The following is a 21,141-nucleotide window of genomic DNA, read 5'->3' as shown; positions in this document are numbered from 1 at the left end:
GATGGAGTGACAGGTTAGTGACTCGAGTGCCTGTCTGTGTCACTGATGGAGTGACAGGTTAGTGACCCGAGTGCCTGTCTGTGTCACTGATGGAGTGACAGGTTAGTGACCCGAGTGCCTGTCTGTGTCACTGATGGAGTGACAGGTTAGTGACCCGAGTGCCTGTCTGTGTCACTGATGGAGTGACAGGTTAGTGACCCGAGTGCCTGTCTGTGTCACTGATGGAGTGACAGGTTAGTGACCCGAGTGCCTGTCTGTGTCACTGATGGAGTGACAGGTTAGTGACCCGAGTGCCTGTCTGTGTCACTGATACAGTGACAGGTTAGTGACCCGAGTGCCTGTCTGTGTCACTGATGGAGTGACAGGTTAGTGACTCGAGTGCCTGTCTGTGTCACTGATGGAGTGACAGGTTAGTGACCCGAGTGCCTGTCTGTGTCACTGATGGAGTGACAGGTTAGTGACCCGAGTGCCTGTCTGTGTCACTGATGGAGTGACAGGTTAGTGACCCGAGTGCCTGTCTGTGTCACTGATGGAGTGACAGGTTAGTGACCCGAGTGCCTGTCTGGGTTAGTGATACAGTGACAGGTTAGTGACCCGAGTGCCTGTCTGTGTCACTGATGAAATGACAGGTTACTGACCCGAGTGCCTGTCTGGGTTAGTGATGGTGTGACTGGTTAGTGACCCGAGTGCCTGGACTGTGTAATGGAGTGACACTTTAGTGACAGAGTGAGTCTCAAGTGATCAGGGAGTGTGCAGTGTTATTGCTAGGATTTAGTAAATGGGTAACTATTGTACGTTTATGTTCGATTGATGTGTTAGCGATCTGAGTAACCTGGTAGCCACCTGATGACATGCTTGTAACTGTTGTAGGTTACTGTTAGTTTTCCTGACTTCGTGACGAAGTCATTGGCCGAGTCAGTAACTCAGTCAGTAATTGTTGGTAATTAACTAAATGACTTTGGGTGGTTGGGTAGTGACAAAGTCACTGTTAGGAATTATTGGTGGTAATCAGTGACTGTGGGCTCGGAGAGGGGTCAGTGACTCTCACAGAATGATTGTGGGGCGAGTTTTACTGACTGTCAGTCAGGGTCATATCGGGGATTAGTGACAGGTAAGTGTCGGGAGACAGTTCCTGTGTGACTCAGGGAGTGAGGATGTGTCAGTCATCTGAGCCAATGTGAGGGGTTCCAGGAAGCTGCTTATACAAATGCATCTCTCTTCCTGGAAGGGGTGTGCTCTCGCTTGCTGACTGCCTGGTTTGTCTGTCCAGTCAGGGTATATCAGAAGAGGGGAGTTAAACACAAGTACAGTGTGAAACTCTGCTTTAGGATTGAGGAGACGAATCTTGCTGTGTGTGTGTGTGTGTGTGTGTGTGTGTGAGAGAGAGAGAGTGAGTGAGAGAGAGAGAGAGAGAGAAGACCTCGCAACAACAGTTACCCTCTCACTGGCGGACATTCTCAGGTAGGAGAGTTACTCAAGTCTCCCTCTCATTCCCGATAAAGACCAGATGTTCGGTTTAAACTTTGTTGCTGTCTCCGAGTGAGAGCCTGGGCTCCCTGCATCTTTCAGTTCCGCGCTGTTTCTGCTCCCACTCTCCCTGCCTCCATCCTTTGAGCCAACTCTCTTCTCTATTGGTTTGTTTTCACCGATATTCTTCCTAATGGAAACTTTTTCTTTTCCTCCTTCCTCTTAGCGGAGAACTCGCCAGGTTTCCATTCCCGCAGAACTCCTATTTCGTTTAATCCCTCTCATTTATCCACTCCTACCCCCTCCCACAATCTATAACCTTTCTGTTTAACACTCACCCTCCGCCCGCGCCCCCGCTTTTCCCCAGGTCCCTGTCCCTCTCTGTTTCCTTCAATCCTTGTAGAGTCGCTGAGAGGGAGGTGATGGAGCCGCATTTCCCAGCTTGACTAACCCTTCACTTCCCTATAGAGTCCGGGAGGGCTAGGGTGAGCTCCCTCAGGGAGGGCAGGGAGTGGTGGGGGAGCTGGGATGAGCCACTGAAACCGGGAGCCTACAGAGTTCCCAAATAAATCGCAGGGAAACAGCAGAATAACGTTTAAAGAGGTAACAAAGAAGGTACAGACAGAAATGGAGAGGCGGGGTCGTGGACCAAAGGGTGTGTAATCTGGCTCTGAGTTCTGTGTGTGTGTGTGTGTGTGTGTGTGTGTTTACCGAGTTGCCTGTATCTGGGTGCGCAGGCAGCCCGGTCCCACGGTCCAGCTCCCTCTCATGTACCCCGTTGTGCATACTGCTCAGTCCTGGACAGCTCTCACCTGAGGGTCAGTGTCCCGTCCCAGGGAACTGCCAAATGTAGATAACAGCAGTGGGCAGAGAGAGGGAGAGGTAGGCAAGAAAGACAGCAGAGGTGTGAAAAATAGACCAGAACGGTGAGGGCTACAGAATCGAAATTGGATAAAGAGACGAGATATGAACAGTAAAAGAGGTGCCGGCGTTGGTGGAAAGGTCACGTTGAAAAAGTACCATTTGTTTTTACCACGAGGCTACACCTTGCTGTTGCACTTTTACATCCCATCAGCTCTCTTCGACAAGGTTTCTACTGGAAACAGCAATTTGAAAGATGTAGTCGGGGTCAAGAATTAAGACCAGACGTTCAGATAAAGTACCAGAGCTTCAGATTTAAAAATATTCTCTCCTCTTCCAATCGTCATTCATTGAATTGTTACTTCAACCGAATAGTATATTTTAAGTTTCTTTATAATGCTACACTAAATACAATGTTGTTGACTTATTAGTTATTTTGTTTGGGCAGGTGTCACAGTTAACAATAGAATGAGTCTGTGGATGTTACTGATGATAATTTTGAATATAGGCTGCATTCCCTGGTTTGTATTCTGTGGAGTTTAGAAGGATGAGATGAAATCTATTCAGTTATTTTAAATGATATATGGAGTACAGTATTTTCTCTGGTTGGGAATCTAGAAGGCACAATATTATAATTTGAGTAAGGCCTTTCCAGAATGAAATTCTGAAGCATTTTGCCACATAGAAAATAATAGAAACTGTAAACATTTTCACCATCTCCCCCATTTGGAGTTGGAGTTTTCACGTCTAAAGCTGGATAAGCTTTTGTTAGCCTGGGGCAATGAGAGATGTGGAGCAAATGCAAGTTAATTTCATCATTTTCTGTTTTCTATTGTGGAGGTCTGGTCGATAACATCAACAGTGCGAGCTGAGTCAACTGGGACTTTTAAGACAAGGCTCAATAGAGTTATATTTGGTAAGGGCAGAAATTGAGACATAGGGATGGAGGCCGTAACCAAATATGTTTTCAAAAATAAATCTAGTGCCACATGAAAATGCTTGGTACACTGAACATGTAGAATTGGTCTGAAGGATAAGATTATTAATCCCACCATGGCAATCATTTAAACAAACTCCCACTAAACTTCAACTAATAACAATTTGAAAGACTATGCACTACTGAAAATGAACTCCTGGTCCGTTGGTCTGGCTTTCCACCAACAGCCTAATTGGAAATGTCCTTCATAACTGCCTTGTACAAAGAGTGAAAACACATTTACGGTTATGATATGGCAGTCAGCTTACAGTGATAACCTCTTAGTAATATTGTGCTGGCAGTGCTTGGGACAGTGACCTTCCTGCAGACTCTCTTTCTTTGTGATATTTTCAACAAAGTAGGAAATTTGGCATCAGTTCTAATGTGATCTCTGAAAGTTGAAATGGTTTGCAGCTAGTTGAATAATAAAATTCATTGGGGAGATAAATGGATTGAGCCCAGCAGTCATTCAATGCATAAAATAACAATCTATGTTGGACAGAGTTTTGAGAACTGGTTCCAAGCCTGGAACTTATCGGTTTAAGTACAAATGTTTTAATGCAACTCAGTTTCTTCTGGATTAATTTCCACATTGTTTACTTTTATATTCTAAATACCAAAAAAGCGCAATAATGATTACAGTACAGTTTTATTAACTAATTCTGTGCCATTTTTTCAGATGAGACATTGAACCAGGGCCCTCATATCTCTGTTCACCGAAATGCAAAAATCCCATGATACTATTGGAAGATCAGCAGAGGAGTTCTTCCTACGAACATTTATCTCTCAACTAACATAATTAAAAATTGATTATATCTCATTGATTTCATTGCTATTGGTGAAATCATGCTGAACACAACATGGATGTTACATTTCCCTGCAATGACAACAGTGATCTGAGAGAACACCCAAGGCAGGTGTCCCCCCTTTCCATGGTTGCTTTGGACCATTTCTGTTTGTCACTTTTCACCATTCTGAATGTGCCTGTTCTAACATTTTTAGGTATAAAGAGAATGATCTCACATTTACCCATAGCCATCAGTAACAGTTTGCCCATGATACTTAATCGATTAACATCACTTTGTAATTTTATATTGTCATCTTCATTACTTACAGTGCACTCTATCTTTGTGTTTTGACAAACATAGATATGTGGCTTTCCATCTCATCATCATGTAGTTAATAGATATTATGAACAGTTGAAGGGTCCAACACATTTCCTTGGAAGACATCACTAATCACATTCTACAAATAGGGCAAATGCCCATTTCTTTACTCCCTCTTCCTCTATCTTCTGTCTCTCGGCAATTTCTTAACTAGGTGAATAAATTGCCTTCAATTCCATAATCTTCAACTTTGGACAAGTCACTTATTATGGAATTGATTAAATATCTTCTTAAAATTCATATAAATAAAATTCATAAATGCTCTTTCCATCCACTACTTTAGGGTCTTCTTTGAAAAATCCAATCAGACCCATCAGCGTGATCCACCTTTTACAAATCCATGCCAAATTTTCCTGTTCAGTCCTTCCATTCTTAATATAAACAGTGGCAAGTTCCAGACAACAGACACTAGGCTTATTGTAATTCCCAGTTTCCCTCTGTAATTCATCTTAAATAGTGTAATAATATTAACACTTCTGAATGTAAAGGAGCCATTCCCAAATCAGGAGAACTTTGAAAGATTGTGGTTCAAGCATCTGCAATGGTTTTCCCTATTTTCTTTAGAACTCTCTAATAGAGACCATCTGGTCCTTTAGTGCCATTATTTTACTCCTTAAAGCATTTTGTTTATGTTAATTTTGTCAGGCATTTTGGCCTCTTCATTTATTGAAAATACTGTCACGAAGTAATTATACAGCACGTCTGCCATTTCCTCACTTTCAATGCAAATAGCACCATTATCAGTTGTCAAAGAGACCACATTGCTCATGTTTTTTTTCCTAGTTTAAATTGAAAAATATTTTTCATGAATTTTAATGTTGTGATCTCAGTAGAGACCACTTTCTTTTAGCTCTTACCTTTTAGAGAGAAGAGCTCTGAACAAAATCACATAGTTAATTATTTTTAACCAAAAGAATCTTGCTACACAAATATAATTTAATAACTACATGCTATCTTAAATAGTACATTACTTCTAAACATTATAAAAATACAATGAACACAATAAAGGTATTAAATGTAAGTAACTGGGATCAACTGAATCTCTTGAAGACTATAAAGAATGTAAGAGCATTCTTAAGGGATATCAGGAAGGGATATATGAAAGCCTTGGCAGATAAATTTAAGGGTAATCCAAAGGTTCCTACAAATACATTAAGAGCAAAAGAGCAACTAGAGAGAAAGTAGGGTTCCTAGAAGATCAATGAGATCGTCTTTGTACTGACCCTCAGGAGGTGGGAGAGTTATTAAATGAATATCTTGTGCCAGTGTTTACTGTGAAGAAGGAAGTGGAGGCTAGAGAACTCAAGGAAATAAATACAGATGTTTTGAAACAGTTTACAGAGGAATTGCCTAGATGACACAATGTTAGATAAATCTTTTGGACCTGATCAAGTGTACCCCAGGACGTTGTCAGAATGTAGGGAAAAAGTTATGGGATCCCTAGCAGAAGTATTGTTTTCGTCTATAACCGTGGGTGAGGTGTTGGAGGCCTGGAGGGTGGCTAATATTGAGCCTTTATTTAAGAAAAGCTGTAAGGGGAAGTCTGGGACCTATAAATATTGGTGACCCTGAAAGATAGGATTTACATGCATTTGGAGAGGCAAGGAATGATTGGGGATAGTCATTTTGGTTTGTGCAAGGAAAATCATGTCTCACAAATTTGATTGAGTATTTCTGAGGAAATAACTAAGAAGAAGATAGATGAAGTCAGAGCGGTAGGTGTTTTTTACTTGGACATTGGTAAAGCCTTTGATAAGGTTCTGCATATTAGATGAATTAGTAAAGTTAAATCACATGGATTTAGGGTGAGTTTGTCAATTGGATACAAAATTGGCTTGATGGTAGGAGACAAAGGGTGGTGGTGGAGGATTGTTTCTTGGACAGACGCCTGTGACCACTGGTGTCCCACAAGGATTGGTATGCGGTCCTCTTTTGTTTGTCATTTATATAAATGATTTGGATGAGAATATAGGAGGCATGGTTAGTAAGTTTGCAAATGACACCAGAATTGGTTGTATTGAAGACACTGAAGAAGATGATCTAATATTACAAAGAAATTTGACCAAAATTGTGTCAGTGGGCTGGGGAGTGGCAGATGGAGTTTAATTTGAATAAATGAAAAGTATTACATTTTGGTAATACATCAAGGGCAGGACTTATACAATTAATGGTAGGCCCCTGGGCAGAGTTGTAAAACAGGAAGACCTAGGGGTTCAGGTACCCAGTTCTTAAAAATTTGCAGCATACGTTGACAGGATGGTTAAGAAGATATTTAGCACGCTTGCTTTCATTGCTCAAATCTTTAAGTGTAGGAGTTGGAATGTTAATTTGCGGTTGTACAGGATGTTAGTGAGGCCTCTTCTGGAGCACTGTGTGCCTTGTTAGGGGAAGGACATTATTACACTGGAGAGCATTCAGCGAAGATTTACCAGGACGTTGTTGGGACTGGAGAGTTAGAGTTATAAAAATCGGCTGGATAGGCTGGGACACTTTTCACTTGTGCATAGGCGGTTTTAGGAGCATAGGATTTTATATAAGTTTATAAAATCATGAGGGAACCTATGGTGAGGGAGTTCAAAACTAGAGGGCAAATTTTAAAGGTGGGAGGAGAAAGATTTAAAAAGGATGCGAGGGGCAACTTTTTTACACAGAGAGCAGTTAGTGTGTGGAATGAGCTGCCAGAGGAAGTGGTGGATGCAGGTGCAGTTGCAACGTTTAAAAGACATTTGAATAAGTACATGAATAGAAAAGGTTTGGAGGGACATGGGCCAAACACAGACAGGTGAGGCTAGTTTAGTTTGGGAACATGGTCGGTGTGGACTAGTTGAACTGAAGGGTCTGTTTCCATGCTGTATGACTCTAAAATTCTGCGGCAATCCTAAATTTAATAACTTAACTCCACTTTCCTTCTACCTTCATCAGGCTTACACTCTAAAATCATCAAGTTAGATCTTATTAAAACCTGGAATATAAACCACTTGTCTGGGTACTGTGTCAATGATTTGTATATTTGTTGAGGTTTTTTGAGCCTTCCATTTATTTACAATAAATTTGCTCATCAAATCTCCTTCAAGCATGCCAAGGTTGCAAACTTCCTGTTCAACACAGACGTCTCTGGGTCTTACCACCAATCAGAACCTTTCTAATTCAGATATTCTTTAAGTTTTGTATATAAACTTGTGTGTGTCTCTCTCTCTCTCTCTCCTCAGTTTACCTGCACCAGAAATTCAACTCATTGTTAGCAAATTCCTTCAGTTAATAAAAGTTAGAATTCTTTTTTAGCCAATACTCAATATTTTAGTGGAAGTGTGCTGAGATGTTTTCTTGTCTCTAACTTGCTGTAGAAAAACACCCACCTATTTTTCACAATTGTTTTCTGTTGTGCATCTCTCAGGCAACATGGTCATAGGATAACTGGAACTTTATTTTATGATTTGAATTGATTAATTGAACATGGATTGCTTCAGAATCTGAGGAGTCATGAGTGGCACTGAACATTGTGTAATAATCAGTGAACATCCCCTTTCTGACCTTATGATGGGAGTGTTGGGGGGTGTGGTGGCGAGTGGAAGGAAGGGCATTGATGAAGCAGATAAAGACAGCTGAATCTAGAAAAGACCCTGAAGAACAAAGGGGCCTGTTGAGCTGTAATGAAAATGTTCCTATCTCTGAACCTGGAGACGTGGTTCACATTCCACTTGTTCCACTACCACATCACTGGTGCTATTCAGGCGGAAGGTCCCACAGATCTCACCATAATATTAAATCCATTTCTATTTCTTAACTGTATGTTTGAAATCTGTTCTTTCCTCTCATTATAAACTCGTATCATCGAAACGATTTCATTCCTAATCTTTAAGGCTGCTCTTCCCCAATTGACACTTTCCCTAATTTTACTGAAGATTATATAACCTAGAACATCTAGTTCCCAGTACTGACCACCTTGCAGCTCATGTCTCAGTAATGGCCACTATGTCTATGATTCAAGTTAAGTTTGTATCTGCTGATTGTTCTATTTATCTCTTAATTTCTGCATTTATACAAAGAAAATGTACTTAAGTGACACATCATAACTAGTCCTCCTACTCTCTTATTTTACTCATAAATTCCTTATTTCTTTTACCTGCCTTGTGTTTTTTACATCTTTTGGATTTCCTTTCATTTATAGTGCCTAACACACAATTCTGCCTGTTATTTTCTTCCTTTTATTTTTGACGTTATTTACCTTTCCACCTAAATTCTCCAGACATTTGCTATTTAAAAGTATTTGTGACAGACAAGCTTACTCTTTCTTACCTGTCCCACAGTCCACAAAATACATTTCTTCTTTCCCACATAATTTATTCATGCATTTGTCCACTTTCTCAACCTGATGATTCTGATTACATACAAATACATTTGTAGAAAGTGCAGTGTTTTATTTGTTCTGTATGTGTTTCAGATATTAACTGCACAATGTTTTATTAATTTAATCTATTTAAATTGTATAGATGTCAGTATATTATGTGTTCAAATTCAGTAATTCAGTTACAGTAAATTCAGCGATTTGTGTATTGCAAATGGTGCTTTATTTGTTCCATATCTTTCAGTTCTTGAAGAATCAGTGTGTATTTGTTTTGTGTCTGCCAGTCTTAAAACGCTGGAAGCTTAATTCATTCTATGTCTGTTAGTTACAGAAAGTTCAATATTTTATTACTTCATACTGTGGAATGCTGCAACAAATTACAGCACGACATTAATAGACTTGCGGAAAGGGCAAATAATATGCAAACAAAGTTCAACACATAAATGTGTCACCGTACATATTGTCACAAAGAAGGGAAGGTCACTAATTACTTGGAAGGTGTAAATCTAGTTGGGACAGAGGAACAAAGGGATTTTGAAGTACAAACACATCAATTGTTTAAAAGCTTAACCACGGGTTTGCAAAGCCATGTAAACAAAAACACAAAAACGAGCACTCGGCTTTATTTTTGGAGGGTTGGATTTTAAAAGTATGGAAGCTATTTGAAACTTGGGAGGTAACTGCAGATGAGAATGGAGGCTGCTGCTGAGGTGGACTGTGTGGAAGGCACTGTGTAATATTATAGTATCTTTGTCAAATTACAGCCAGCCTATTATCCTGTCACCACTCTTCTGAGAGGTCTGGGGCAGTACGGTGGCATTGTGATTAGCATTGCTGTTTCACAATGCCAGGGACCCGGGTTTGATTCCAGCCTGGGAATCAAACCATACTGTCTGTATGGAATTTGCATGATCTCCCTGTGCTTGTGTGGATTTCCTCTGGTTTCCTCCACAGTCCAAAGATATGCAGGTTAGGTAGACTAACTATACTAAATTGCCTATAATGTCCAGTGATGTACAGACTAAGTGAATTAGCCATGGTAAGTGCTGGGTAGTGGTGATTAATGTTGCTCTTCAGAGGGTTAGTGCATACACGATGGGCTGAACGGCCTCTTTCTGCAGTACAATGATTCTGATAGTTTTGAAAGTTGCTTCTAACAGGTTTTGGCAGTTAGTGAATTTATGCACATTTATGACCACTTTCAGCAATTCTTAAGCATGCCAGACCTCCTCCAGAGGCATCTTGGCATCAGATTCCAAGGGACATGGTAGCTATCCAAATAAATGCACAAAGTTCAGGTCAACTCTCACCTGAGCTAATCTTTCCACTTTGAGTTTCATTTTCAATGGCTAACAAAACCCCCCCTTCCATAGCCAGCTGGTGATTTAAACAGCCAATTGCCTCCATAGAATGATAATGCACGAAATGCACAAGTGCCATGTTTGGGTGCAGGACTAAAGAGTTTCAGCCACCCTGCCATTTTTACCAAAATGGAGAGGCTCTTTATTGTTGTGAAACTGTGAGTCAGAATACTGCATACAGTTCCCTTTATTAAAGAAAGTGTATAGAAGCCTTGGAGAGGGTGCAGAGAAGATTTATGAGAATGATACTAGAAAAGTATAAGTGAGTATGCATAGCAGGAAAGAATTGACAATGTGGTTTGCTTTTCTCTTCAAAAACATTCTGACGGATGATCTATTAAATGTCTTTAATATTATGAAAAGTTTTGTTAGGGTGGAGAAGAACAGAACTAGAGGTAGCAACATAAGATTTTCACCAAGAAATTGATAGGGAGTTCAGAACAAATGTCTTCACCTAAACAGTGCTAAAATGTAGAACTCTGACTCAAGGAGTGTTTGATATATATTTTTGCATTTCAAGGGAAAATGGACAAGCATAAGAAAAATGATTATGACAGATTCGCATCAGAAAAATTGGAAGATGACATAGACTGTTCTGTTGCAGTCACTTATTGAAAGCTGTGTTTTAATTATTCTGGATCTGTTAGTTTAAGAGAGGTTACCATTTCAGTTGTTCCATATATTCTATAACTGAGACTCCTGAAGAAGTGTCATATTGAACTCAAAACATTAACTCTGTTTTTCCTTTTCAAGGATGCTGGCAGACATGTTGAGTTTCTCCAGTATTTGCTGTTTATATATTAGTTCAGTGTTTTATTTATTTGAAATCTGTGTTTCAGTGATAGATATTTGAAATCAACCTCTTCAGACATGATATGACACACCTCTAGAGCAGGTAGAACTTGAATTTAGGTATTCTGGCCCAGAGGTAGGGACACTACCAGTGTGCCACAAGATCACATTTGAATTTCAGTTATTGTTATTTTCTAATCAGTTTGTTCACAGATGTCATTACACACCTACGGAGCAGATAGGACCTGTGCCCAGGCCTTTTGGCCTAGAAATAGGAAAACTACCATTGCACCACAAGAGACCTCACTGAATTCAGCTATATGCTGTTATTATTATGTCTGATGAGCAACTAAATGAATATGATATTTCAGCTGAATGTTTAACATACTTTTTTTTTCTTTTTCAGCCCATCCTATTTGAATCAATATGAAAACCTGTCTCCTATCTCTAGTACTGCTCTTTTATTTGGCTCCTTGTTCACAGGGAGATTGTGTGGCTGAGTGCCTCACCTGTCACAAACACTTCTTTCAGCGTCAACGCTTCAATGTGCTGGTGAGTCTTTGTGTCCGTCTTGCATGCCTATTTTAATCTGTATTTACTGGGCTTGGAAACTGGTTGTCTCTCACGGTATTATCTGATCTGTAATCCATTGTGTAACGAATTGTAAGGTTAGCGAGATTAGATAAGGGGAAAGTGTTTTTTTGAGGTTGATACAGACCAAGGAGGCGTAAAAAGAAGATACATAGGGACTCATGGTGGACAGAGAAATTTCATTGAGAAGACAAAGCACAGAGCTGCCATAGAGTAAGCCTTTCAGAATACATTAACAAGTATGGGCTGTACAAAGTACACTAGCACCGACCACTGGTGGAAAGGTGGGTGTGCAGGACTGAATTACAGGATTTTGGGTTCAGGATGAAAAGTGTGGCACTTGACTCCTTCAGTAGATGGATTGATTTAATAAGAGAATGATCAGTTCCATCAGTGTCATTTCTGGAACTGTTCACTAACATATAATTAGTAATGAGCTCTATAGTCACAACAAATACCAGAACTATGTGTGATCAGTACAAAGCTTTGATTAGTTCTTCAGATGAGGACATTCAGTTGAGAATGCCGCTCCTTGGGTTTCATATTTACTGAAATCATACTAAACTTCCAGGACTAAATTATAAAAGATGATAAAAATTTGATTGCGATGCCCTTGAATTTTGATTGTTAAAGGTTTTATCTGATTTTTATAAAATTATTCAATAGGGCACATTGAGGAAACCATCCCTCTAATTGGGGAATCCAGAGCAAGGAAACAATTTTAATGTTGTGTCAAACTGTTCATAAGTGAAATTAGAAAACACTTCTTCAAACAATGGTTAATGCAAATCTGAAATCTTTCCCAAAAGGCATCAGAAGTTAGGATCAATTGGATATTTCAAGACTAATACTGCTAGGATATTTCCTATCTGAAGAAGTTGTAATAGGATTTGAAATGACAATCCTTTGTATGTCCACAAATGCCGCCAGAGCAGCTGAGTTTATGCTGCATTTTCCGTTTTGTTGTTCGATTATTGTTGTGTAAAGTGGGGGATGGTGAAGGATATAAAGCAAAGGCGTGAATTCAGGATAAGGTCATGATCTAATTTAATAATGGTCGACACCCATTCCTATATAAGAATGCAAAAACTTGGTGTAGACTGATACAATCAAATTGTTAATGCAAAGGAATCAGAGGTACATTCAATCACTGAGTAACTTGTCCTGTTGTTTTAGGTCTGTATTCTACAGTGCAAAGGGAAAATTATATCCTCTGTCGTTTGGGAAGACTGCAGAAAAATTGCCTCAGCATCATCTGTGGGTGTAAATACATCTCAAACCAGAAGCCTGTCTTTTGGTAATGCTGGAAGCAATAGTAGAATCAACTCGGCAAACACTTGGGGCTTTCTTCAAACTATGAAGACCATGTGGCCCAATGGCAGTGTGCAGCACGTCTATGATGATGGGGCTGAGACCATATTTGAGATGGACAACAGTCAACAAGAGACAGAGAGGAAACATCATATCAGAGAAGTTGCAGAGGGCAACAGAAGTTTCCAGAAAAGATATGGAGGCTTCATGGGAGTCAGAAAATCAGTTAGGAACTGGAGCAATTTGAACAGACAGACCAATCAGAAGAGATATAGCAAATTTCTGAGGCAGTACCTAGGACTGACAACACATTCTACTGAGTAGGACAGTATACCAAGCAACTTGGCTGTATAAATTTGAGATTGTGGGACTGAATAGAGCTGATGCCTAGTCTAGATTATAGAGGAGTCAGCCTTAACATTAGCTCATGTCATGACTGTTCTGTGATCGTTGAAACACCTAACTCAGAGATAAATGTACAGATAAGACTGCTGAACACAATACTCTCTAATGGCTCACTTGCTCAAAAAAAATTACTGTTTTGATTTTGCACAGTTCCACAATGATTTAAAGAAGTCTGTGAAAAGTGTTGTGAGATATCGGACTAGGTAGGTGGATACAAGTGCATAAAGTGACTATCACTGATTGAATCTGTCTAATCTAGAAAAATTCCATCACTAACAAGTGACCTGTTGGATGTTCGACATTGTTACATTGCAAATGTAAGAAACTTCACTGCTAAAACTACTCAATTAATCCCACTCATCTTCCAGTTCTCCAAAGCCCTGTAGTTTTTTTCCCTTCAAGTATTTATTCAATTCTCTTTTGGAAGTTATTGTTGGATCCTTTCAGGCAGTTTATTGCAGAGCATTACAAGTTGGTGTGGAAAATAAAAGCTCCTCGTTGTCAATCTGGATGGGTCATTCTTTGGAGGTTTGGCGCACACCGCTTCTGCACTGTAGGGATTCTATGATAAGGCTGTAAACACCAGAATACAAAAATGATCACAATGCATTTGTAGGTCTGACTAAACAGGGTAAAGTTATGCAAAGGCCTTCTGACTTTGTAGTGTTCACTTAAGCCTTCAGTCAATTCTACTTCATTTACAATTGCTGTAAGTTTTTGGATCAGGACATTTTTAAAATATAATTTTAAATTTTAATGATGGTATTTGAACACTTTCACTTTGAACGTCAATGACAAAAGTATCACTATTATGCTGTAAATTACCTGCTCTGTGAGTAAAGGTGATTACATGGGGTAAAATTTCTAATGTTTTCTGATTTACCAGCATAACTTTACAAAAGATTGGCTGAATAATGGTTCTGTTAAAAATAATTTCATCAATTGCCCCCAAATTACAGCAACAGATTGATTGAACCCTTGTTCCCCACCACCATTTTCCATTTACCCTATCACATTTTCACGTAAAATTTACTTACTGAAGAGACTTTTCGTTTGTCGTCTTTACTGACTTTACAATCAGTCAACCAAAGCTTCATTCTTTTTACCTATACAATAAATTGTAAGAGCAGCAGTCATATTTAATGGCAACTCATTACCTGCCTCAAGGCTCATGCAATTGACAGTATCTGCTACTCTTTTATGTCAGTCACCAGTTATTCTACCAATATATTTTAAAATATATATGCTGAGAAACAGAGGCACCCAATGGATTGTAGGTTGTCATGATCCCACTCATTATTTTACAAAGTCCTATTGCTCTTCCCCTTCCATAGTTAACTTCCATAGCAAACCTAATTTAAATAAAACAAAGAAGAGCAGATGCTAGAGATCAGAAACAAATACAGGAATTGCTGGAGAAACTCTGCAGGCGTGTGGAAGAGTTCTGATAAAGAGTCATTGGACTTGATACGTTAACTCTGACCTGCTGAGTTTCTCCAGCAATTTCTATGTTTGTTCTTAATTTAAATAACTTTAGTGTTCTATAATTACTAATAGAACTAACAGTGGCAACAATTTGGCCCTAGAAAAGATTGAGAAGATCGGGTGATGGTTACAAATTTGTAGGAAATTGAAGTCTTTGTTTATATTAGTGTGCTGTAATGACTCCCATCTATCTATTATTCTAAATTTGAGCCATCTGCTTGCTTACTTGAAACCTGTAGTTAGTCTGTCTGCTAAAGACACACCTTCTGCATTTTAATGTCATTAATTTAATTGCCTTCTAAATATACCTAAACAGAACTAGTTCATTTTCTCGCTCTTGAAATGTTTCAGATCAGCCTTCCCCCCACCCCTCCCACCTGACCAACTACAAATGAACAGGCACACTACACAGTTCAGGCTGACTTCTCTTTTAATTGATATTACTTGTATTTAGTTTAGCTTCTGCATGTATTGTAACCAGTGATATCATTTATAAAACTGTTTTTTCTGTTTTCAGCTCTATAGCCAGCCTACAGAAAATTGTATTTTTGGATTTGATTAAAATAGATTGGTTCTTGCTTCAGCCAGCTTGTTTCCATGCGGTTCCCTACCACCGAGCATGACCAATAAAGAGAACCTAGTTTCATTGTCAAAACAGCAAAATGTTTGTAATGTTGTTTGTATATTTGACCATCAAATTGCAGCATTATAAAGTGTACATTGGAATCAATGAATAAATTAGTTTATTCTTTATTTACCCTGTGTTGCAGGAAGATAATGGTCTTTGCAGATTTGTTCCTGTCCATTTATTTTTCCCTCCACTTTCAGCCATTTATACCCATTGTGATTCAGAGTGGAAGCATGTTCCAGATCTATTAAGTCCTCCTCTGATAGAGATGCTTAAGTGCATCTTTCCGTTTCTCTATTTGTTTGTTGACAAAGATTTCAAAGCATTGCTCAATTCATAGATGCTTTTCAGTGACAAATATGTCAAAGTATACAAGTATACTTAAGAGTATAATTAAGCACAAATTCTCACCAAAAAATAGAAGGGTTAATAAGAAACTTGATTAATAAGGTGAGTTTTAAGGATTGTATTAAAAGGAGAGAGATGGGGGTGTTCAGAATTCTCGGGTTTACAGCCGAGATGGCTGATGGGGCAAAGGAGGAAATTCATGAGGGCAGAACTGGCGAAATCAATTTCACAGTGAGGTACATGGCTAATTTTTAAAGAGTTTTTATAGAAAGAAGATGGTCAAGACCATGGAGAGATCCTAATGTGAGGGTGAGAATTTTTAAATTGAAGTATTGATGGACTTTGAAGCAAAGTTAGTTAGTGAACACAGGGGATGAATGAATTAGACATGTTGTGAGTTAGGGTGTAGACAGCAAAAGTTTGGATAAGTTAAAAGTTGTGGGAAGTATAAAATGGGAGGAAGGCCAGGAGAACTTTGGGTTTCATCATAATGAAATGATGAAATTCATCATCTTCCAATATCTTCCTGTTTAGGTAATAAAAACATGCCTAATTTCATGCTATTTACCACTTAAGCCGTTCCAATATCTTAGCATTTACAATAAAGACCTTCTCAATATCTCCTTGTTTACAGACGCTCTTGATCCTAGTACTTACAATAAATCAGTCCTAATATTTCAATATACATAATATTAAAGAGACACCTGATATCTTGGTATTTGCATGCATTCCTAATATTCTAGTTTTATACACTTTTCATGAGGGTCATTGGGGTTTGAGTTGAACTGTTTCAAAGCAGATGTGCCTGCATCCAATGCCATTTGAACGGTTAACAAATCTAGAAGGCAAGCATTAAAGGAAACAGCATTTCTGAGTGTTTTTTCTTTTAGTTATAATATACATGCATTCCTTTATAGTTAAACATTTTCTTCTTTGATTATATTTGCATAGCACGCCACCCAAACAGAATAAAGCCAATAAAATTAGGATACAATTAAACTGAGATTACAAATTTTTCAACTTTCAAATTATAGAGTTAAACTAAAATGTAAAATTTTCTAAACATTATCTAAATTAATTTTAATAAAGTAATTTTAAACAGTTTTGACAAAGTGAAGTTGGTTGAACATTTAAAAATATCAAATATGAATATATTAAGAATAACAGCACTGAGGCATTGTTGCAATGTCAAAGGTGCTATCTTTCAGATGAAGTTTTAAAAACAAGGTTCAATCTCCCCTCTGAGATGGATGTAAAAAGATCCATTACACTATTTGAAGAGCAGGGGACTTTATCCTTGTTACTTGGACCAACATTTATTCCAAAATCCAACACCATCTGGGAAAAAAAATCAGATCACCTGACGGTTATCACATCCTTATGAGGAACATTGTTATACATACAAAGCCTGCAGCATTTTCCATATTTTATGATTTCATGGCTATAAAGTGTCTTGGGTTGGCCGAAGATTGTGAAAGGTTCTTTTATTCCCTGCTCATGAATCAGTGCCTGGTCTGTTTCTATTATTGAATCAACATAATCTGGCACTTGATGACTTGATACTGCATTTTGATATTACTTATTTGAAAATTGCTGCTATTGATAGGTTTCATCCAAATTTCCAGTAAGTACTGGCTACTCACCTGTCTTTTCATAGTTAATTCAACCTCATGGATAGTTCATACTCCTCACTCTTTTTTTACAGTGTCGGTATAATTAAGGCAAAGGCTCTCCCATTTTGTTTTATAATCATGGAACAAAATCCATTTAATCTTCCAATGGCCAGTAACTCCTGACTGAAGAGCTTTAGTCAGCAGTACAAAATGCTGGTACTTTATCCAAACTGCCGGTAATTAGTGATCTCAGGCAATGATCAGTAAGTATTCTTCAAGTGATGGGCAGGTGAACAACATTGCTCATGGCTCTGGATGGCAGCCTGGGATGCAGGTGTACATAAATAAATCTTAGCAGCAAATTATCACAGATGCTGGAATCTGTACTGAAAACAAAAATGCTGGAAATCACATCAGGTCAGGCAGCATCCATGGACAGACAGCAAGCCAATGTTTCAAGTCTAGATGACTGATGAAGTCTGATGAAGAGTCATCTAGAATCAAAATGTTAGCTTGCTCTCTTTCTCTCCGTGGATGCTGCAATGACCTGCTGTAATTTCCAGCATTTAAAATAAATCCTAACAAGCTATGGTTGAGTTAAATTACTGGAATAATAATCTTAAAAATGCAAATTAAAAGTCCAGTCAGTGTTTCGTGTGCATTTGAACACATTTTTTAAAAAAGTTAAGTGAAAAGCGAAAAATGAAGCTGCTAGATTGTCAGCTGGTTCATTAATGTCCTTCAGGGAAGGAAGCCTGCTATCTTTACCTGATTCAGCCTTTCTGCAACTGCAGTTCCACAACAAAATATTTGACTCTTAATTAACTAGTGGCTTTTCAAAGTCCCTCGACTGCAGTAAGTAGGGCTAGGCAGTAAATGCAGCTTGCCAGGGCTGCTCACATCCTAAAAATGAGCTTTTTAAGAATATTTTTACTAGCAATGTGGTGAGGAAGATGGGGAAAGTAGGGGTTTGAGGAGTGGTATGGGGGTCACATTTATTTTTCCTCACTTTTATCATCTGTAATTCACACTGGTGCATTGGCCATTATATCACAACATACCGGTCAGAGGGTAGAGCTGAGATAACTTTTAAAAGTCCAGCACAATCTGTGCTTCTTTGGATGTTGTGTAAAGACATGGTCTCTGTGGCTGGAAGGAATTAATTGTAGACATCAGCGCTGAAAAAAAAATTACTGTGGCCATTACATTCCTCTCAGTTTCCCCACCTGAGGATTTCAAGCCTCAGCTAACTCTGCCTAAAACCCCCTGTTAAGGCAGTTTAATTAGGCTTCATTTCTCCCCTCTAGTCCCTATCTTTTTATCTTTGCACCCTATCCTAACATATCTGATGATGTGCAAAGTTCAACATTAGATGGGGCAAGAGAAACAAGGAAATTGAATTTAACATTTCATAGACACATGGTCTTTTGTTCATATATTTGTTTCCTACTTTCATTCAAATGAAACCAGGAGTTTCAAAGTGCTGCAGTTCATGTTATGATCAAAGGAGGTCGTAACACATCAATCCAGCAGTTCCCTCAGTGTAGTTCACCCACTTCTCTCCATTCTGTGTCTACTGACTCAGTCCATTGATGGGTTTACAGTCTCTGCTCCAGCTGCTTTCTCCCTCTCATTCTGCTTCATCAGAGTCTCTGTTTGATGCTGGGATTTGCCACGGCTGACTCTCAAAGAGTGGGCATGCTGGAAGAAAAGCAAGAGCAGAGTACACAGCAAGACAGTTATTTGCTATTATCTGGAGTGCATTACTCTTGTCCTCCTCAAAGCTTAAAGTGAGTGACTGTATAATCCATTACCTTGTAGCAAGAATAATACTACTGTCATACTAACACTGACCTCATCAGAAAAGAAGCACATTTCCCCAGTACAGTAACGATTGCTTCATGGCCTCAAACTCAGACAAAACTTAAGACGTGTATGCGTTTATTCATATCTAGACAGTTTTATATCGAACAAGTAGCGAATAAGGGTTCTTTTCCAGCTGATTGTCAACAAATTCAGTATTTCCATTTAGGTCCAAGGCAATGCACAGGACACACATTTCCAAAGCAGTGTAAACTAGTGGTAGGCCAGGGAATTGGCCATACTTCTAATGAAGATGATTAAAAAACTATTAAAAAACAAGAAAATTGAGATGAAATTGAACTGGCAAGACATATAAAAACAAACAGCAAGAGTTTCTACATATGTGAAAAAAAGACTAGTTAAAACAATTGTGAAATTCTTGGAGGACGTGACTGGACCATAGATAATGGAGAACAGGTAAATGGCAGATAACGTAAACCAATATTGTGCATCAATCTTTACGGTACAGGACACTATATGCGAAGGTATCAGATGAGTAAGGTGCTAATGGGAGGAAAGGTCTTGGAACAGTCTCTATCATGAGGGACTAGGTATTTGACAAACTATTAGGGCGGAAGAAATACAAGCCACTGGGATCTGGTGGCCTGCATTCTAGAGTTGGAAAATAAGTAGCTGTAGCGATATTGGAGGCATTGATTAAAATATTGCTGAACTCAATGGATTCCAGGAGAAGTCCAGTGGATTGGAAAACTGCTAATGTGATACCCTTGTTTAATAAGGGAGAGAGATAGAAAGCAAGAAACTATCAGCCAGTTAGCTTAATATCTGTTATTGGGAAAACATTAGAGCTGGTTATTTAGAAGGAAATTTCAGGATATTTAGAGAAGCTTAATGCAATCAGAGTCAACATGGTTTTGTGAAAAGGACATCGTGTTTTACAAATTTGCCAGAGTTATTTGAAGACATAACAAGTAGTGATGATAAAGGGGAACTTATAGATGTAGGATGTTTTGACTTCCAGAAGGCCCTTGATAATTGCCACAAAAAAGGTCATACTACAAGATAGGAGCTAACTGTATTGGGGGTAATGTATTGCAATGGACTGATGATTAGTTAAAACATTGAAGAAAGAGAGTTGGGATTGATGGGTCTATTTCAGGTTGAAAAGATGTAAGTGGTGGAGGGCTATGAGGATTAGTCCTAGGACCTCAATCTTCATGGCAATATAAAGAAGTTGACTGAGTGGACAAAAGTTTTGCAGATGTGAGTTTAATTGAGTTAAGTGTGAGGTTATGTACTTTGGTAGGAATAATCAGCTATTACTTAACAAAGAGAAATTTCAAAGCAGTGCAGCACAGAGGGATCTGGGTGTCCTTGTGTGTGTAACACAAATTAGTTAGTACGCAAGCGCAGCAAGGCAAATTATATTTTGTGCATTATTGCTAGGTGTTGGAGTTTAATTTTAGGCAAGTCTTTTTGTAACTGTACAGAGTTTGGTGAGGATGCACCTGAGTAATGTGTGCAAATCTGATTAGTCCATTTAAGAAAGGATATACTGGTCTTGGGTCAGTTCAGAAGGGATTCACCAGGCTGATTCCTGGAATGAAGGAGTTGACTTACTAAGAATGGCTAAATAAGTTCAGCTTTTATTCATTCCTGTTAGAAGAATTTAGAATCTTATTAAAACACACTAGATTCCTAAGGGGCTCGACTGGGCAGATCCTAAGATGTTTCCACTAATGGGAGACTTTCAATTAAGGGGACACTGTTGCAGAATAAGGAGACACTTAAGATTTAAACATTTAAAACTGAAATGCAAAGGAATTTCTTCCTTCACAGGATAGTGAAATCCTTAAATTCTCTACCACAGAAAGATGTGGATACTAGATCATTGAAAATATTTAACGAGGACGTAGACAGATTTTTGAAAAATCAAGCAATTGAGGACTATGAGGAGCTGGTATGAAA

At 38.7% G+C, this 21,141-nt stretch overlaps 2 protein-coding genes across 6 annotated transcripts in view; one reads left to right on the top strand and one right to left on the bottom strand.

Moving 5' to 3' along the window:
* The first annotated feature begins 1,088 nt into the window (after positions 1-1,088).
* On the top strand, positions 1,089-15,478 carry pnocb (prepronociceptin b). Of its 2 annotated transcripts, none has more exons than XM_059645572.1 (3): positions 1,089-1,111; positions 11,375-11,520; positions 12,736-15,478. In XM_059645572.1, exons 2-3 carry the CDS (start codon positions 11,395-11,397, stop codon positions 13,192-13,194), a joined length of 585 nt encoding a protein of 194 aa, XP_059501555.1. In that variant the 5' UTR covers positions 1,089-1,111; positions 11,375-11,394; the 3' UTR covers positions 13,195-15,478. The 2 variants fall into 2 exon arrangements, with proteins under 2 accessions (XP_059501555.1, XP_048386365.1); XM_048530408.2 differs by lacking the exon at positions 1,089-1,111 and adding an exon at positions 1,170-1,461.
* The window catches only part of fbxo16 (F-box protein 16), a 49,975-nt gene continuing 43,585 nt past the window's right edge, over positions 14,752-21,141 (bottom strand). For all 4 annotated transcript variants that reach the window (XM_059645570.1, XM_059645571.1, XM_059645568.1 and 1 more), the window contains exon 10: positions 14,752-19,050. In XM_059645570.1, the coding sequence (XP_059501553.1) occupies positions 18,980-19,050 (71 nt within the window). In that variant the 3' untranslated portion in view covers positions 14,752-18,979. The remainder of the gene's footprint in view (positions 19,051-21,141) is intronic.

The sequence above is a fragment of the Stegostoma tigrinum genome, chromosome 4, assembly GCF_030684315.1.
Source record: "Stegostoma tigrinum isolate sSteTig4 chromosome 4, sSteTig4.hap1, whole genome shotgun sequence".
Taxonomy (NCBI): domain Eukaryota; kingdom Metazoa; phylum Chordata; class Chondrichthyes; order Orectolobiformes; family Stegostomatidae; genus Stegostoma; species Stegostoma tigrinum.
The sequence above is the reverse complement of the archived record's forward strand: the minus strand, read 5'-3'. Positions and strand labels throughout refer to the sequence as shown.